Below are 15,524 nucleotides of genomic sequence, written 5' to 3'. Positions count from 1 at the left end.
GATCAGGAGAATTTTTTTGCGTCATCATGACTGCTGTGTTATATGACCATATATGGGGTCATTTCAGTTTCGTGTACAGGGTGTACTTTTCAGATTTTCTACGCTATAACGTCCTATCGCCTTAGATATTTTGGGCATATGTTCACCCAGAATAACTGTTTTCACACCGCCACGCTCTGTTTCTGAATGGGGGAAGACAAACACAAAGATGAAGCAGTAAAAAACAAAAAACAAAACAAAAAACACCAAAATACAAAAAAACCCCCCAAACATATTGTAACTGAGCAGCTCTGGCAAACATGAATAAATCAGCAGGCGACCGCGTTATGCAATAAAACACACTGCACTCTGTGTCATCCTTGTCATTTCTTGTACTAGTTATTCCGCACGAAGAATTGGGTGCTTTCGCTTAAGAGTAAAAAAAAAAGGGAGGGAGGGGGGACCGGGAGAATATCCCGCTTACACTGTGAATGCGGGCTGTTCTGGCTGGACGGCTCAGGGGGAATATTAAATTCATGTGCCAGAGCTGCAGAGTCGACTAGGTGATGCTTGTTTACCAGTTGGAGAACACTGGAATGACTCCCTCTAGAGTTAAAATATGGTCAAAGTGTAGTGAGAGAGAAAAAACAAACACCCATGGTAAGAAAATTTCCGACAGTGAAACAATACCTGTAAATTATACGTGTATAAAACCAGTTACGCGTCATATATTCGTTCTGTGCATATAACTGATCTATACTCAGGTTATATTTTTCGTAATCCACCCCGTAACGCCTTAAATGACGCAAATGATGGCTTTGTGAATCGGGGACATCTCGTTTGAGTAGTTGGGACCGGGCTATATCCTGCTAAAAAAAAACGTACACTAAAGCCAAACGATGGATCATAGGAATAGGGATGCTATAAATAAAGCTACAGTCCTAACTGACTACACGCAAATGAGTCGGAAGAGGGCAGTGATAGTAGGAGGGCTCTCTCGCTCTCGCTCTCTTTCCTTTCTCACTCCAGCATTCATTCCTTTTCCACCAATAAACCCAATGAGCTGAGTGCGCACCGCCCACCGTTGGTGAGTGCGTATTTTTTTCGTCTCCTTTCCCTTCTTTTTTTTAAAACCGGAGCTGGATGTGTAGATCGTCACATGTTGTTTCACCCTCTTCGGCCCGGACACCAGCAGACATGTGTTATTTATCGCTCGGCTGTGGGAGAAGACGAATGAACGTGAAACCGGCTCTGGAAGTAGAGGATTAAAAGAAAGCGCGTCGTTTCTTTTACAACTAAAGGGAACGGAAGCATTGTGTCTGATAAGAGGAGGACGCGAGAATGGCGAGTCCGCCGAACGCCGGTGATCAGTCGTTATTGGCCAGTAACGCGAACAACGGCATCAAGAAATGCGGATACCTGAAAAAGCAGAAACACGGACATAAGCGCTTTTTTGTTTTAAAGGAGCCGAGCGAAGGTTTCCCTGCCCGGTTGGAATACTACGAGAGCGAGAAGAAATGGAAAAATAAATCGGCCCCGAAGAGAGTCATCCCTCTGGACTGCTGTCTCAATATCAGCAAGAGAGCGGACGCAAAATACAAATATCTTATTGCTCTTTATACCAAGGATGAGTATTTTGCCTTGGCGACGGAAAACGAGCAGGAACAGGAGAGCTGGTACCGGGTGCTGACGGATTTAATGGCAGAGGGGAAAGTATATGACGGCTCGGCGTCTAACTCTGCGTCCTCGCTGGTTGGCTACGACGAGTCGAGCTACGGTGTAATAACACCGGTGACCGCCGCCTACAAGGAGGTATGGCAAGTAAATCTAAAATCTAAAGGTCTCGGACAGAGCCGAAATTTGACAGGGGTGTACAGGCTGTGTCTCTCCAGCCGGACTATCAGCTTCGTTAAGCTTAACTCTGATGTTGCCTCAGTCATCTTGCAGCTGATGAATATCCGGAGGTGCGGCCACTCTGACAGCTTTTTCTTCATAGAGGTTGGCCGATCTGCATCCACGGGTCCGGGGGAGCTGTGGATGCAGGCGGATGACTCTGTGGTGGCTCAAAACATTCACGAAACTATTTTGGAGGCCATGAAAGCCATGAAGGAGCTGTCGGAATTCCGCCCGCGCAGCAAAAGCCAGTCATCTGGTACAAACCCCATCTCTGTACCCACGCGGAGGCACCTGAATAATCTACCCCCGAGTCAGACCGGGCTTCCCCGGCGGTCGCGTACTGACAGCATGGCTGCGACCTCTCCTGTGAGCAAATGCTCCTCGTGTCGATTACGCACTGCGAGCGAGGGCGACGGCACCATGGCACGCACTATGTCAGTCACCGGGAGCCCCCTTAGCCCAGGGGTCCACAGGACCCTGCTGAGCAGATCTCATACCATTACTGCACGCCCTTCTCTGACGTTTGAATCTTCCACCCTCCAGCATAGTAAGTCCATGTCTATGCCTCTGTCTCCTTCTCCACCTGTGACCACTGCTTGTCCAGGCCATGCATCTTCCTGCCAAGACAGCGGTGCCCCTCGCCCCTCCAGCTGCAGTGCATCCTTCTCAGGCTCTCCCAGTGATGCTGGCTTTATATCATGTGAGGAATTTGGCTCTAGCCCTGCGGAGGCACGAGACCTCAGGTTACCGCTTACTCTCCGCAGCAACACTCCGGAGTCCCTCAAAGCAGACACCCCCCCTTCCCGGGATGGCAGTGAGCTTGACGGCTACATGGTAATGGAGCGTCAGAATCAGAATGGTTACCGGTGGTTACCAGAGTTTGACAAGGTGTATCGAAAGCGCACATACTCCCTCACCACGCCCCGTCAGCAGAGGGGTCCCCCCCAAGTATCTTCAGCCTCCCTGGATGAGTATACGCTTATGAGGGCAACATACACCAGTGGAAGTCAGTCTTCTCGCAGGTGTCACACCGCGTCTCCTAAAGGGATAAGTCTGGAGGATTACAGAGATGTTCAGATTGCTTCAAATGGTCACCAAGGCGACAGTGGCTATATGCCCATGATGCCTGGCGTGGCTCCTCTGACACCCGGGTCTAAGGATGACCCCTACATGCCCATGAGCCCTATGTGTGTATCTGCTCCAAAGCAAATCATCAACCCTCATATAAAATCCTCCTCAATGGGGCTGGCCCCGCGCATACACTCCCCTGGGGGTGTTTCTCTGGAGGACAGTGGCTACATGCCCATGTGGTGTGCAACTAAGATGTCAGTGGACAGCAACGATGGGAAGCTCACCAATGGAGAATACCTGAATATGTCTCCTGTTGACACACAGGTGTCTCTTACACCCCCAGATTATATTCTAAGTCCTACAGGAGATCCCAGCCTCCCGCCAAGCCACAGGCAGCCTTATTCTTGCAGTTCTCTACCAAGATCACTTAAAGGACATTTGCAGCGCAGTGGGTCCACTGACACAGATCAGTATGTGGTGATGAGTTTACAGAGACAACGGATAGAAGAGGAATCCAACTACTGTCCTATCTCTTCAGGAAACTCTGCAACCAATGGCACTGTGGCAAGACCAGCCACTCCATCTTCTACTCCATCTCCTCTCAGAGTGGCTTGGATAGATGGAGGTCTGGTACACCGGAGTAGGGTCTGTCGGCCTACCCGTCTGGCTTTGGAATCCCTCAAAACACTACCATGCATGAGTGAACACCCTCTTCCTTCAGAGCCACGCAGCCCCGGAGAATACATTAACATAGACTTTAGCAGTGTTAACCACAACGCAACCACAGAGTCAAAGAGCCCTGAGTCCTCTGTAACCGCAGAGACGGGATCCCGGTCACTCTCAGGCTATGCTAATATTGATGTCAGCTCCACGGTTCAGCAGGGATCACACCAAACTAACTGTACAGACACAGCTGAACTGTTGACATGCCATAGTCTAGTTATCACTCAGCAGGAAACACAGGGAGTTGAAGAGGAGGAGGTGGAGGAAGATAAAAGCACAGAGGGACAGGCAAAGAAGAGGGGTGTTGTAGAGGAGTATCCTCTTCCACAGCAAGGAAGCCTTAAGTGTCAGCCTGGTCCAGTCAGTGACGACTACACTGAGATGACCTTTAGTCCTCCTGACCCTTTACCTGCTCTATGCACAACTCCCCGCCCGACCAGCCCTACTGCTTGTGTCCAGAGACTCAGCCTTGAGAGCAGCATAGTAGATGTGGTGCCCCCTGTGCCTGTGGAATCTTTTCTCAAGGGAGGTCCTTCATTATCTGTTACCGTTGTAGATCCACACAGGGGGGCCAAAGTTATCCGGGCTGACCCTCATGGACGTCGTCGTCACAGTTCTGAGACCTTCTCTTCCACCACCACTGTCACACCCGTGTGCCCATCCTTTGCCAGTGACACTAAACGGCACAGCTCTGCCTCTGTGGAGAACGTATCTCGCACAGTTCGTAGCTCTGAAGGACTCGGTGAGGAGTACAGCAGTCCCATGTGCAGGGAAACGTCAGCTGGCTATCAAAATGGACTTAACTACATTGCCTTAAACTTGATGGAGGGAAACCTTGGGGGATGCCGGTTAGGGGGCTGTGATGATCTCCTGAGGTTCAAGACAGCCTGTGGATGCAAGGGGGGCCTGAATGGTTTCAACTCTAGCCCCTATGCCAGCCTGGGATTTAAGGAGACTACTGCTGCTGCTGTGAAAGGTGAGCATTGTCACACATGTCCCACACACACTCATTCATTCAGTGCATTTTCATTCATGAAGGGAGTGGCGTCAGGGTTGGAGTAGGATAGAGATCCGCCTCAGGGCAACTGTGTACTCTGCAGAGATAGGCCACACGTAATGTTGTTTGCAACACTTCTGGGCTCGTTTTCAGTCCCAAAGTTGATAATAATTACCTCTAGAGAACAAAAACAGCCTCAATGGTTTGTCTGCAGGAGCGTCTGTGTGTCTGCCCCTTGCTGTCAGTTTGTCGTTTCCACTGCGACTTAAAAAGCTGACACTGTTTATTTTTCTTGAAAGCTCTTATGTGGCCATATAATTGTGACTGACCATCACTGCAATATCCGAGATAACAGCCTACAGACTTATGTAATCCGGTGTAGTAAACTACAGTAGCTTAGAGAAGCAAACTAGTTGTCAACATTGCTTGTTGGGTGTAGGCTGTAATGTTTAGACAGGATTAGTCACCTACTTGTCACACCCAGGACACGCTGACAAATCTCGAGGCTGTGTGATGTTGATCCTGTTTTTAAAACTGTGGGGTATTTTCTCTCAAATAAAAGCCCTGAATTAGACGGTTGAATAAAAGCGGTGGGGCATGCCGAATAACAAACACATTCTGTGGAACATGTTGCCTCCTTGTCTCCCTCCCCTCCCCACGTCCCAGAGGACGCAAACTCCCCTTTATTAAAATTGAATCTTTCTGCATCGTTGCTTTTTTTGAAATGCTTTTATTTTAAAAACTTATGGTTATCTGCCTTCACGTTTGCTGTTCCGTTTATGTGAATGGTCTGTCCTGGTTCCCTCTCAGTGACGCAGTTTTGCACCGCGTCAGTGTTTCAAAAAAACATCTGATCTGATTCAGTGACGCATGCAGCGCTACACATGATGCCTCTATGGAAGCTGCTCGAAGGCGGCAAAAAGCACTTGCTGTTGGTAAATCTGAAACGGTGTGTTGCACAGACCTCAGAGAGCCGTGTGTGAATAAGCAGCAAAATCGTTGAGTTGAAGGAGAAGAGTTGTTATGAAAATATTATTTACACGGATGGATGACATGGCAGGGACATGTCAGAAGTTGCTGTTGTTTCTAAAGAAAATACACAGTGTTGAGATCATAGTGACTCAGGAGTCAGTGTTCCTGATGGTGAAATACAAGAGTTTAATTGCTGTTTGTGGTTTCACAACTAAGTTGTCTCTTTGTCTCAGCTGGCTCTCATGCTGTGAGAGCGCAGCCAGTGTGGAGCTCGGTGCAAGTCATCGGGTTCCCCAGAAAAACAAGTGAGTCAGTTGTTTATCAATTGTCAGGTACTGGGTTTCAGGACTGGAATGTGGGCAGTGTGCAAAGGTTGCTGGGAGAGGTGAATGCTCACTTGTTTTTCCAACCTGCTGGGATGAAATCGGGAGGGGAGGGGCTCTTTTTTTCATTATGAGCAACTTCACAAATCGTCCAATGAGCTGTTGGGGTTTTTTTTTTGTTTGTTTGTTTGTTTTTGTTTCTTTTTTACACAGGAGACTTGTCTGAACACATGTGACTCGTGTGCACCTGAGGCACCCACAGGTATACGTGAGAATTCGCTGTGATCTGGTACGTTTATGTTCCGGGAATTTTTTTTTTTTTTTTTTTTTTTTTTTTACCCTTGGTGCAAGGCTAGAGGAGCAGGGGTGGAGGAAGGAGGGAGGTGAAAGAACAATGGTGATGGATGGTTGACTTGTTTTGTTTTTCATGTAGAGCAAAATGGACTATTGAGCTGCTGGCAGAAGGCAGAGAGTGGGTGAGAGGGAAGAATGGAAGAAAAATGCTGAATGATAGAAAGATCAGTGCCTTCCCAACAAGCAGCCGCTGGCCTTTGCTTTGGTAACTTTAGTACATGTGGCTACAACAGCGAGGAAAGTTGTTGATACTCGCATCCAAATACATAACATTCCGATACGAGAGGAAAAATAGGGCCCGTCTGTTTACTACAAGATGGCAGGCTTTACCACATTCTCATCTTATCACTGAGTGAACCATAGTTTGCATTCCCGCTTGTATATCACGCTGTCACAGGTACATTACGAAATCACCTCATTTGGCACTGTGGTGTGAAGGGGAGGGAGGACGTTATAAAAATGCAAGAAGATCTTGACTTTCTGTATGAAAATCCTAAAATATGGCTCAGTTGAGTCTGTGTATTTCAAGTGTTACAGAGGGAGCGAGAGAGAGTGAATGGGGTGGTAGTGGCGCAGTGTGTTGCATGGCTTTCAGTGCAAGCTTTGGGCAAGTGTCAGCTTCTTGAACTTTGGGCTAGTTTTTGTGAGTGGGGGATGTTACCGGAGCATTACCACTAATCTAAAGAAAAAGAGAGGCACGTGCACTCCTTTTTTTTACTCCTTTTATTTGGCTCATCCTCATATCTACTTTTAGAGTATCTACACTGCCACTTATCATATCACTATAAAAGCCTCTTTATTATCCGCCTGCCATCTTCTTTTCCCTACCCTGTCCTCATTTATCGAGTGCTTGTCTCTCTGACTGTAAGCAGTCTTGCATGAATGCAGACAGCAGAGAAAGATTCACGCTTTCCATTTGTGGGCCCAGACCCCCCTGCATCCCCCCAAAATACAGACACACACATTTTGACTTTGTGTGCCTCTCCCATGTGCGTACACACACACACACACACACACACAGGCATCAGCAGATGGTGGAGGGGTTGGGTGTGGGTGTGGGGTCAGGGGGTTTGCACCTGCCTCGCCAAGCAGTGCTCACTGGTTATCTGGCCCTTCAGAGGAGAGTGACAATACGCTAATGACTGGCTGCCATCTGCTACGACGGCTACAGGAGAAGGTTGTGGGCGTGGCCAAGCACTCTCAAGGAGCCACCAACCCCCCCCCCCCCCCCTCATCCAATGCATCCCTCCCCCAACCCAAATCCCTTCTTCCTCTCTTCAAGCATTGTTTTTGTTTTCAGTAATCATGTGACACCCCACGCCACACACCTTCTCCATATTGGTGCGTTCACAGGCCTTTTGTTTTTCCTGTTGTTTTGCGACCTCAGTGGGCCGTGTCTGATTGCTGAAGGCCATAAAGGATTACCTAACAATGCACTAAAAAAATTAGCTAATCATGTCTGAGTAGAGCAGCTGACAAGACACTTTACTTCTCTTGCTGCTCGGGGGAAATCCATTACATAAATACTGCTGTTTTTTTACGACTTTTATGGCTTTTTTTGTTAATTCCAGTGCATTTAAAAACGTCATGTGTGGCTCTGGGAAACAGTGGTGACTGTTTTCACTATGAGACAGAAGAGTTAGTCATAAAAATAATAAACAGTTATAGCCTTAGGCCTCAGTTATGTTTATGAGCTGGTGGAAAAGTATGACATCTTCATGTCTGACATTTTTGTTGTTGTTGATCAAATTAATTGAGAATCATCATATACATAAAGCGTTTCCTGTAGAAAGTGCACAGAGAATAGCTTTACTCGGGTTTTTGGCTCCACGCAGCATTTTGAGGAACCCAGAGTCTCTGTCCTCACCTGTCCTGTACACTCCTCCCATCCCCTCCCCACGCACATACGCACACAGACACTCATGAACAGCGCTCCAGGCTGTCTGATACATAACTCTTTGAGCAAACTAGGGCGGGATGTTCTAGCGCTAGATGAAAACAAAGTTAACCTCCCGTATCCTCATTTTAGCTTGGAGGTAAGAAGGATTACATTCACGTCAGGATTAGGCATTGTTTAGTAGCTTGGTTTTTTGTTGTTTTTTTTAATGTAGAGGAAGAGACACTGTGACTGTGAGTGGACATTTTATCGTAATTATACCCACAAAGCATATTAAGTGAGTTTAGTCTTGGCTGCTAGCTAATTATACCCTTTTTTTTCAGTCATAAGCAGACCGGCTCCTCATGAACTCTTTCCCAACTTTCTGACCTCCCCACTTGCTTTATTAATGCTCTTCTGTAGAGCTGATAGTCATACACTAAGTTTTGTTATGTTTTAAAAAGCTTAATTATATAAGCTTTTTTTCTGGTGCTTTTATAACTAAGCAGTTGAAATAATTCACAAACACATAGTTTCATATTCTCAGCTGTGAGGATTTGTTCATTATTATCATTATTATTATTATTATTTTATTCGAGGTAACCGTAAACTGAATGGTTTTGCATTTTTGACATACTAAGCAAAACATCCAAATGTGTCAGAGGAGCTTAGGGAAACTGATTTGCTTCTGGAGTTTTTTCCCCTCCACCTTTTTTTGTAGACCAAATGATTTACTGAGGAACTAATTGCCAGATTAATCAATAATCCGTGTGAACTGCTGCAAGTGGATAATGCGACACGATGAGGAACGCCATAGCTCTGTATGCAATAGTGAGTCAGCTGGATTGCAGCTGAGCATTGTTTTTCTTTTTTTTTGTTGTTGTTTAGCTGGTGAGATGAAGGTGTGGGAGGTCAGAGGTGAAGTCAGTCACTCAGTGTTTGTTCACTGAAGATTAGAGAGGAGGTAGCAGGGCAGGAATGTAAACAGAGCAGATCTGAGCCTGCTGATCTCTCCTTGTTTGTCTGCAGGTTCGTTTCCAGTCTACCCCACGATAAAAGCGAAAACAGCAGTTTGCAGTCCGCTTCCTTTCTCTTGAATGTTGCTCAGAGTTGCAGTTGGAGTAGTTCCCTTTAAAGCCTGTTCATTTATCTCATTGACAACATCAAGCTACTCAAGTCTGTGGTGGTTACAGTCAGAGTAACTTGTTTACTCTGACTCTGAAGCTCTAGAGAGGAGGCTGCTAATACATGCCTGTGTGTATGTGTGTGTGTCTTATCCCTGAATGGAGCATAGCTAAATTTAGCCTGTGAGAACTAAATAAATAATGAACAGAGCCCAAGTCTACGTGTGTGTGTGTGCGTGTATGTGCTTGTGTGTGTGTGTGTGTGTGTGTGTGTGTGTGTGTGTGGGTTGGGACAGGGGGCACAGACAAGAGTTGTTGGGAGGGGCGGAGGAATGTGTGTCTGTGCTCCAAAAAGAGGAGGGGTAGAAGCCATTGGGTTCATTCCCCCATTAGACCTCTGTCCTCTTCTCTCAATAACATCCCCCTCCCCAAATCTTCCTGCCCACCCACGCTTTCTTCACTCAGATTCTATTTAAATGGTGTGTTTCGAACAGAAAATGTGTGTTTGCGCAGTCCCTATATGCACTTGCAGGATTGTCCACAAACAAGGAAGTGTGTTTATGTTCATGGCTACACCTGGTTGCTAATCTGAGCTGTTAGTGATTCAACACTCCTTCCCGGCAGATCTCAGTCATTCTCACCTATGTGCCTGCCTATACAGGCCGTCGACTGGCCCAGCCCCTCCAGAAACAGACACACACACATATACACGCACACACACTTGACTGTTATGGTCCATCGGTCCCATGACCTCACTGCATTCCCGTTCCTCTCTGTCAGGTTGATTCTGTTACTGTGTTTTTTCCACCCCTTCCCAACACGGCCTTTCCACTGTATTCTGCCTCTGACACCCGTGGCGATAAAGACACAGAGCTCGCTCAGCACCAGGTAGCCTCAAGAGTGAAATCATCTCCTCTGTTATTCAAATGAACTCAGTGGTTCCACAGTTTTGCATCACAGACGTCCCCGAGCAGCAGTAAAGGTGCCCTGGCATTTCCAGTTTAGTTTTTTTTTTTTTTTTAAAGCTTTTGATTGGACATCAGGATCAGCATCAATTTACATTTATAGCCAGTATGTATAGGGGAAAAAAGCCCAGAACAGACGTGTGCCTGTTTACGGTGAGAATAGCTGAGGAGGGGGGCTGCAAGGGCTGAATGAAAGGTTTGTTTTAGAGAATGACGATCACATCCAGCTTTGTGAAAACGGCTCTTGTTCACGACTGGGGAAGAGAGAGAGGGGAGACAGCAAATGAGGGAAGAAATGCAGCCACAGACTGCGTGTGTGTGTGTGTGTCTCTGCGTGTGTGTGCGGGTCACCCAGCCAAGACTTCCGCTCCTATTTGATAGCTCTGCATGCAAATGAAACCTCACAAACATGTACACAGGGGCAAGGGTCAGTGCAGCTTTCCACTGGGAGAAAAGCAACACTCTCAAAGACTCTGGGTTCATGGTATTTGAAAGTATATAGCTGCGGTATGTGTGGGAGCAATTAAGAATACCTGTTTGTTAGTGTGTGGGAGTGTTGTTGGCGTGACGTTTGCCATCACTGGAGACGCCCCTGTTTCAGCTGCACAGTGCTAAATGCCACTTTCCCTTTTTTTTCCCCTGCCGTAAAAGCACCTGCCACTTGAGTGTCTACCAGCTGAGGAATACACACACAGACACACATACTCATACACGAAAGCAGGCCTCTTGAAGAGCACTCATTCCTTACTTGGTAGCAGAGTGACCTTCCCCTCCCCTCGATTGTTCTGTCCTACATAATAAATGATGCATACTGTATGTACACGCTTAAATTAAGTTTCTGAGGGGAATATTGACTTGGAAATCTTATTTACTTATATTTCATTTCATTTCTACAAATTACATGATAAGAAACTAACTGTCTTTTCTTCTTCTTCTTCTGCTTTCAGAATGAAGGCTGATGGGTCTTCCCAACTTGCCCCCCCCCCTCCTCCTCCTCCTCCTCCTCCTCCTCTTCTTCCTGTGAATGTAGGATTTCACTTCAGCCAGATGCCGAGGTCGCCAGAGCGACAGCTGGACCTTGCGCTGTAGCCCATGTCCTTTGACCCTTCTGCCGCCTCTGGGGGTTACGGGGACGGCCATCGCCATGGAAACACGGACATTTGACCCTCCCTCCTTTTTTGTGGCACCTAAACATTCTGGTGCCATTGCTGCTGTAGTGCTAGATTTAAACAAACAAACAAACAGAAAACTAACAACCGACTTTCAATTCTAAGCATAGTTAGGTAACTATGTGTCTAGGTACGTCAGCCTGCAGTATATTATGTTCATCGCTGGTATTGTTATTATCAATTATACAATTTCAACTGGCTTTCTAATGGCTTCAACCAGTAGTTGCCAGTCATTCACACCTGAAAACCTGTGAACCAAACTTGGAGAGCATGCGTGCGCAAACATGCACGCAAAACCCTTCATGCATACAGATGACATGTATTTATTTATTTATCGTGTATGGGTGTATGCATTCATTGAAATGTGTGAGAATTTGTAAACAGATTGTACTGCAAAAAGAGACGGCATTTATGAACATATTTAAAATCAAAGGTAACATTTGCTAAAAAACAAATAAACCCTACCTCAGCACCAAGTTACACAGTAGAATTCTATATATATATAAAATATTTATTTTCAAAGGTGAATGTTTTTTAAAAAGTCACCGATCCAAAGCCTTACTCCAGCCATCAGCCCCCACCTGATGGATTTTCTTTTCTTTTTTTTTTAGGTTGGACCTCTAAACACGCAGTATATCAAAGATTTAACTGATCATCACAGAGACTGAATGTTCATTAGAGCCGAATGAGAGACGACCTCTCTGAGATTAAGTTCCCTCTCTCCCCACATTTATGACTAGATTATGTATTAGAAATCCAGAGTAATATATTTATTATTGTACCTTTAAATGGAGGATTCATACACACTAAAATAATACTTGGAGGATGTTAGAGAAATAGGTGACATTGCATTGCAAATGCATGCAGCTGTGACAAATGTAACTGCAGCATGAGCCAGGTCCACCTGGACCTGATCATGTGATCTGTGGCCTGTCTGAGTAAGAGTCTCAGCACCTTTTAAACACTACACCAACTCACCCGCCGTTCACCTAAAATATCCTGCACACCTGTCAGGACAAGGGACTGAAACGTGAATGTTTGAAGTTATTTATACAGAGCGACTGGACAGCCCAGTGTCTCACATTTTCTCACCTGATGCCTCATTGTGGAGCTCTGTCACACCACGCCAGGCAGCACTGAGCAATGTGGTGCATGCAGGACTGCTGCAGGACTCAGTCTAACTGGCTGTTCAAAAAGCCACTCAATAGCTTGAATCCATGGCCTCCACTGCATGGTCTTGCATTTACAAACTTGTCTAGATTGTAACACAGGACACACTGAATGTAGTACATGCTGTGTTCCGAGACTGGGAGCGCGCAACCCGACAAACACAACAACAGCAACAGTGAAACATGCAGAGGTACCGAATGGGAACTACAACACAGACACAAGCCGAATAAACGAAAGAAACCAGGGGAAGTATCTTATTATTTATCTGAACTCACAGGTACTTAACCTTTGCCTATATACTGTAAATAGCGCAGCGTTACATCGAAAACGTGTAAGCAAATGCTGAGAAACTTTGAGTGTTAAGTTAAATAACTTATGTTGTTTTTAATGTACATAGTTAAATATTTGAGTGAACTTTCTGACACAACAGAAGCACTAATTAAGTTATAACGCTAACCAGTATGGTTTGGTTTTGATTTTTGATTTTTTTTTTAAAAACCGATATGGGATGGTCTTGTAAAGCGGATGCCACTATGACGACATTTTCTAATGCTGTAATTCTAAAAAACAAAAACAAGAAAAAAAAAGATTTTAAAGAAATCAATAATACTTGACATAATTAATTCTTGATACTTAGGTACACCACAAATGGCTTATATGCAATATTTACACTTTTAAAAAGAAATTAGTTTACAAGGACGAACCAAATGTATAAATACTGTTAATAATGTTTGTTAAACCTTAATTCAAATTTTTGCTGTTTGTACATTTTTTTCCTTCGATTTTGAAACGGAAACTTTTTCCTGCTTGTTTTTGCTAATCGAGCCTGTTGGTGTTTTGAGCAGTGTTTTTTGCATTTGGATAATGTTTCCAGTTTTTAATTCAGCATCTAAAGGTTACGATATGGGCAATGGCTTACCCTGCTGTGGCTTTTCATTGTAAATATTTCATATCATGCACATTGTGATACTACTAAATGATAATTTAAACTTAGTTCATTGCTTTAGACTGTGCTGATTCTTTATAGACACATGCAATAAATAATATTTAAGAAAGCTATTTCTCTCTGTTGCTGTTCTCTTTCACACCCTGCATGAATAAGCGCTTGTCTGCGCGGATGTCTCCTGCCAGTTTAGCAGGAAAAGCTCATTATAAATGAGAAAAGTGAAGAGTGGATACTGTGTATCTCACTTCTTCCCTTATGTTCTCTGAGTGTGTGTAAATCCTTGCTTGTTATTGAGAAAGACTGAGTCAGAAACTGGGTGTAGGCCTAATCTGGTGTTGCCTCCAGCATTAGCATTGTTATTGTTTTTCTATGCTTGCCTCCCAGTCCCCACCCCCAGCTATGGTAATTAGACCAGCATGTTGAAACAGCCCCCCTGGAACTGGGAGGGGATGAATGACACAGTGGTAAAAGAAAGATTTCTCACCCTCAGCCATATGCTATCAGATTATACATTCTCAAAGATTTGCTAATTAAATGGGTAATTAATGCTGAGAAATAGGTCTGATTGTCTACTGTGACTAGTCGTGTGTCTGGAAGGGAAGGGGTGGTTGTTTGTGCAGTTGTAGGGATATGACATGTTTGCAGAGCAAGTCAAAAAGCTCAAAAGAAGGGGCGGGTTACAGAGAAATGCACAGGTAGACAGAGAGAGGCAGAAACAGAACGATAGCCTGAAGGTAGATCTCTCGTCCCAGCAGCATAAGCAGAGGCTACGAGGCTAATGAGAGCAAAATCCTAGAGACCAAAGTGTGACATACACTATTCCCTGTAAACCAAATCTCATCCATCACCGAAGTGCTCATTGCTCCTGTTCTCCCTCTTGCTTGACTTGCTCCTAACGTTTAATTAAAGACTGTACTTTATCTCATTAAATAGTAAAGAAGGGATAAAGCGTAAAGCTGCAGGCCAATTGTCCCTCTGTCTTTCTCCTCTGTTCTTTGCTGTCACAAGAGTCATGTTGTCACAGGTGAGAAGGAGAGGGGAAATAAAAACAGTCAGGCTTTTATTGCTGTGTGTTGGAAACGCTGAAGGCGGAAGAAAACCTCGCAGCAATGCGGGAAACTGGCACGTGCATCCAAGATAAAGGTATGCAAATCCCAGTTACAGTAAGATAATGCAAAGTCAATGAACTTGTTTGTGAATATCATCTGCATACTTGCCCTGCGGGTGCATGTGAATAAGCGTACGTATCAGCTGGAGTTGAGGCAGCATGTTTGTTCAACAATCAATAGGTCCATATGACTAACATAAAATATCCAGTTACCCCAGGGAGTCATCAGGCTTATGGGCAGGGACCTGCTGCCGCTCCACAGGAAATGGCTCGCTTCCGGAAAGCTGTCCGGGACACCACCGCTGCATTAGTGGTCGTGTGTGGGTGATTTTAAAAGCTTGCACAGTTTGTGGCCATTTGTGGATGTGTCCCCCACAACGGTCAGACTTTAACTGGTTCATGTGACCATCTTTCGCCAACATGCAACATATTTTCATGTCAACATAGACAAAAAAAAGAACAAAAATACAGTCACAATGTTATCTAACTAGAAGTGAGATCTATGCAAAACAGAACCATGTCACATTGCAGATGCTGCAATAAATTCAGTGTCTCCAGCATGGCACATGTATCCACGCGTGACACGTGTTGACTGCGTGTCATATTAGTGATTCGTGTTTAATAACATGTGCAGTGATCTGTTACAGACTGTGTCAAGGCATGTCAGACGAAAACAAGGAATACCTAGGGCTATAATGCAAACCTGTTCACTCATTTACTAAGGTGGCATTAGCCAGTGTACACTGCATCATTAATGATAAACATGCAGATGACTAATTGGTTTGTAGGCACAGAACATTACAACAGTCACATTTACACAATTTCATCTAAATAAATGTTTTGACATTGTT

General features: G+C 45.1%; 1 protein-coding gene across 1 annotated transcript; it reads left to right on the top strand.

The window, feature by feature from the left end:
* The first annotated feature begins 941 nt into the window (after positions 1 to 941).
* Positions 942 to 13,678, top strand: irs2b (insulin receptor substrate 2b). The gene is made up of 2 exons (XM_005457863.4): positions 942 to 4,645; positions 11,228 to 13,678. Exons 1-2 carry the CDS (start codon positions 1,321 to 1,323, stop codon positions 11,230 to 11,232), a joined length of 3,330 nt encoding a protein of 1,109 aa, XP_005457920.1. The 5' UTR covers positions 942 to 1,320; the 3' UTR covers positions 11,233 to 13,678.
* Positions 13,679 to 15,524: the final 1,846 nt, after the last annotated feature.

The sequence above is a fragment of the Oreochromis niloticus genome, linkage group LG16, assembly GCF_001858045.2.
Source record: "Oreochromis niloticus isolate F11D_XX linkage group LG16, O_niloticus_UMD_NMBU, whole genome shotgun sequence".
Classification (NCBI taxonomy): Eukaryota; Metazoa; Chordata; class Actinopteri; order Cichliformes; family Cichlidae; genus Oreochromis; species Oreochromis niloticus.
This window is presented reverse-complemented; position numbering and strand designations above follow the sequence as displayed.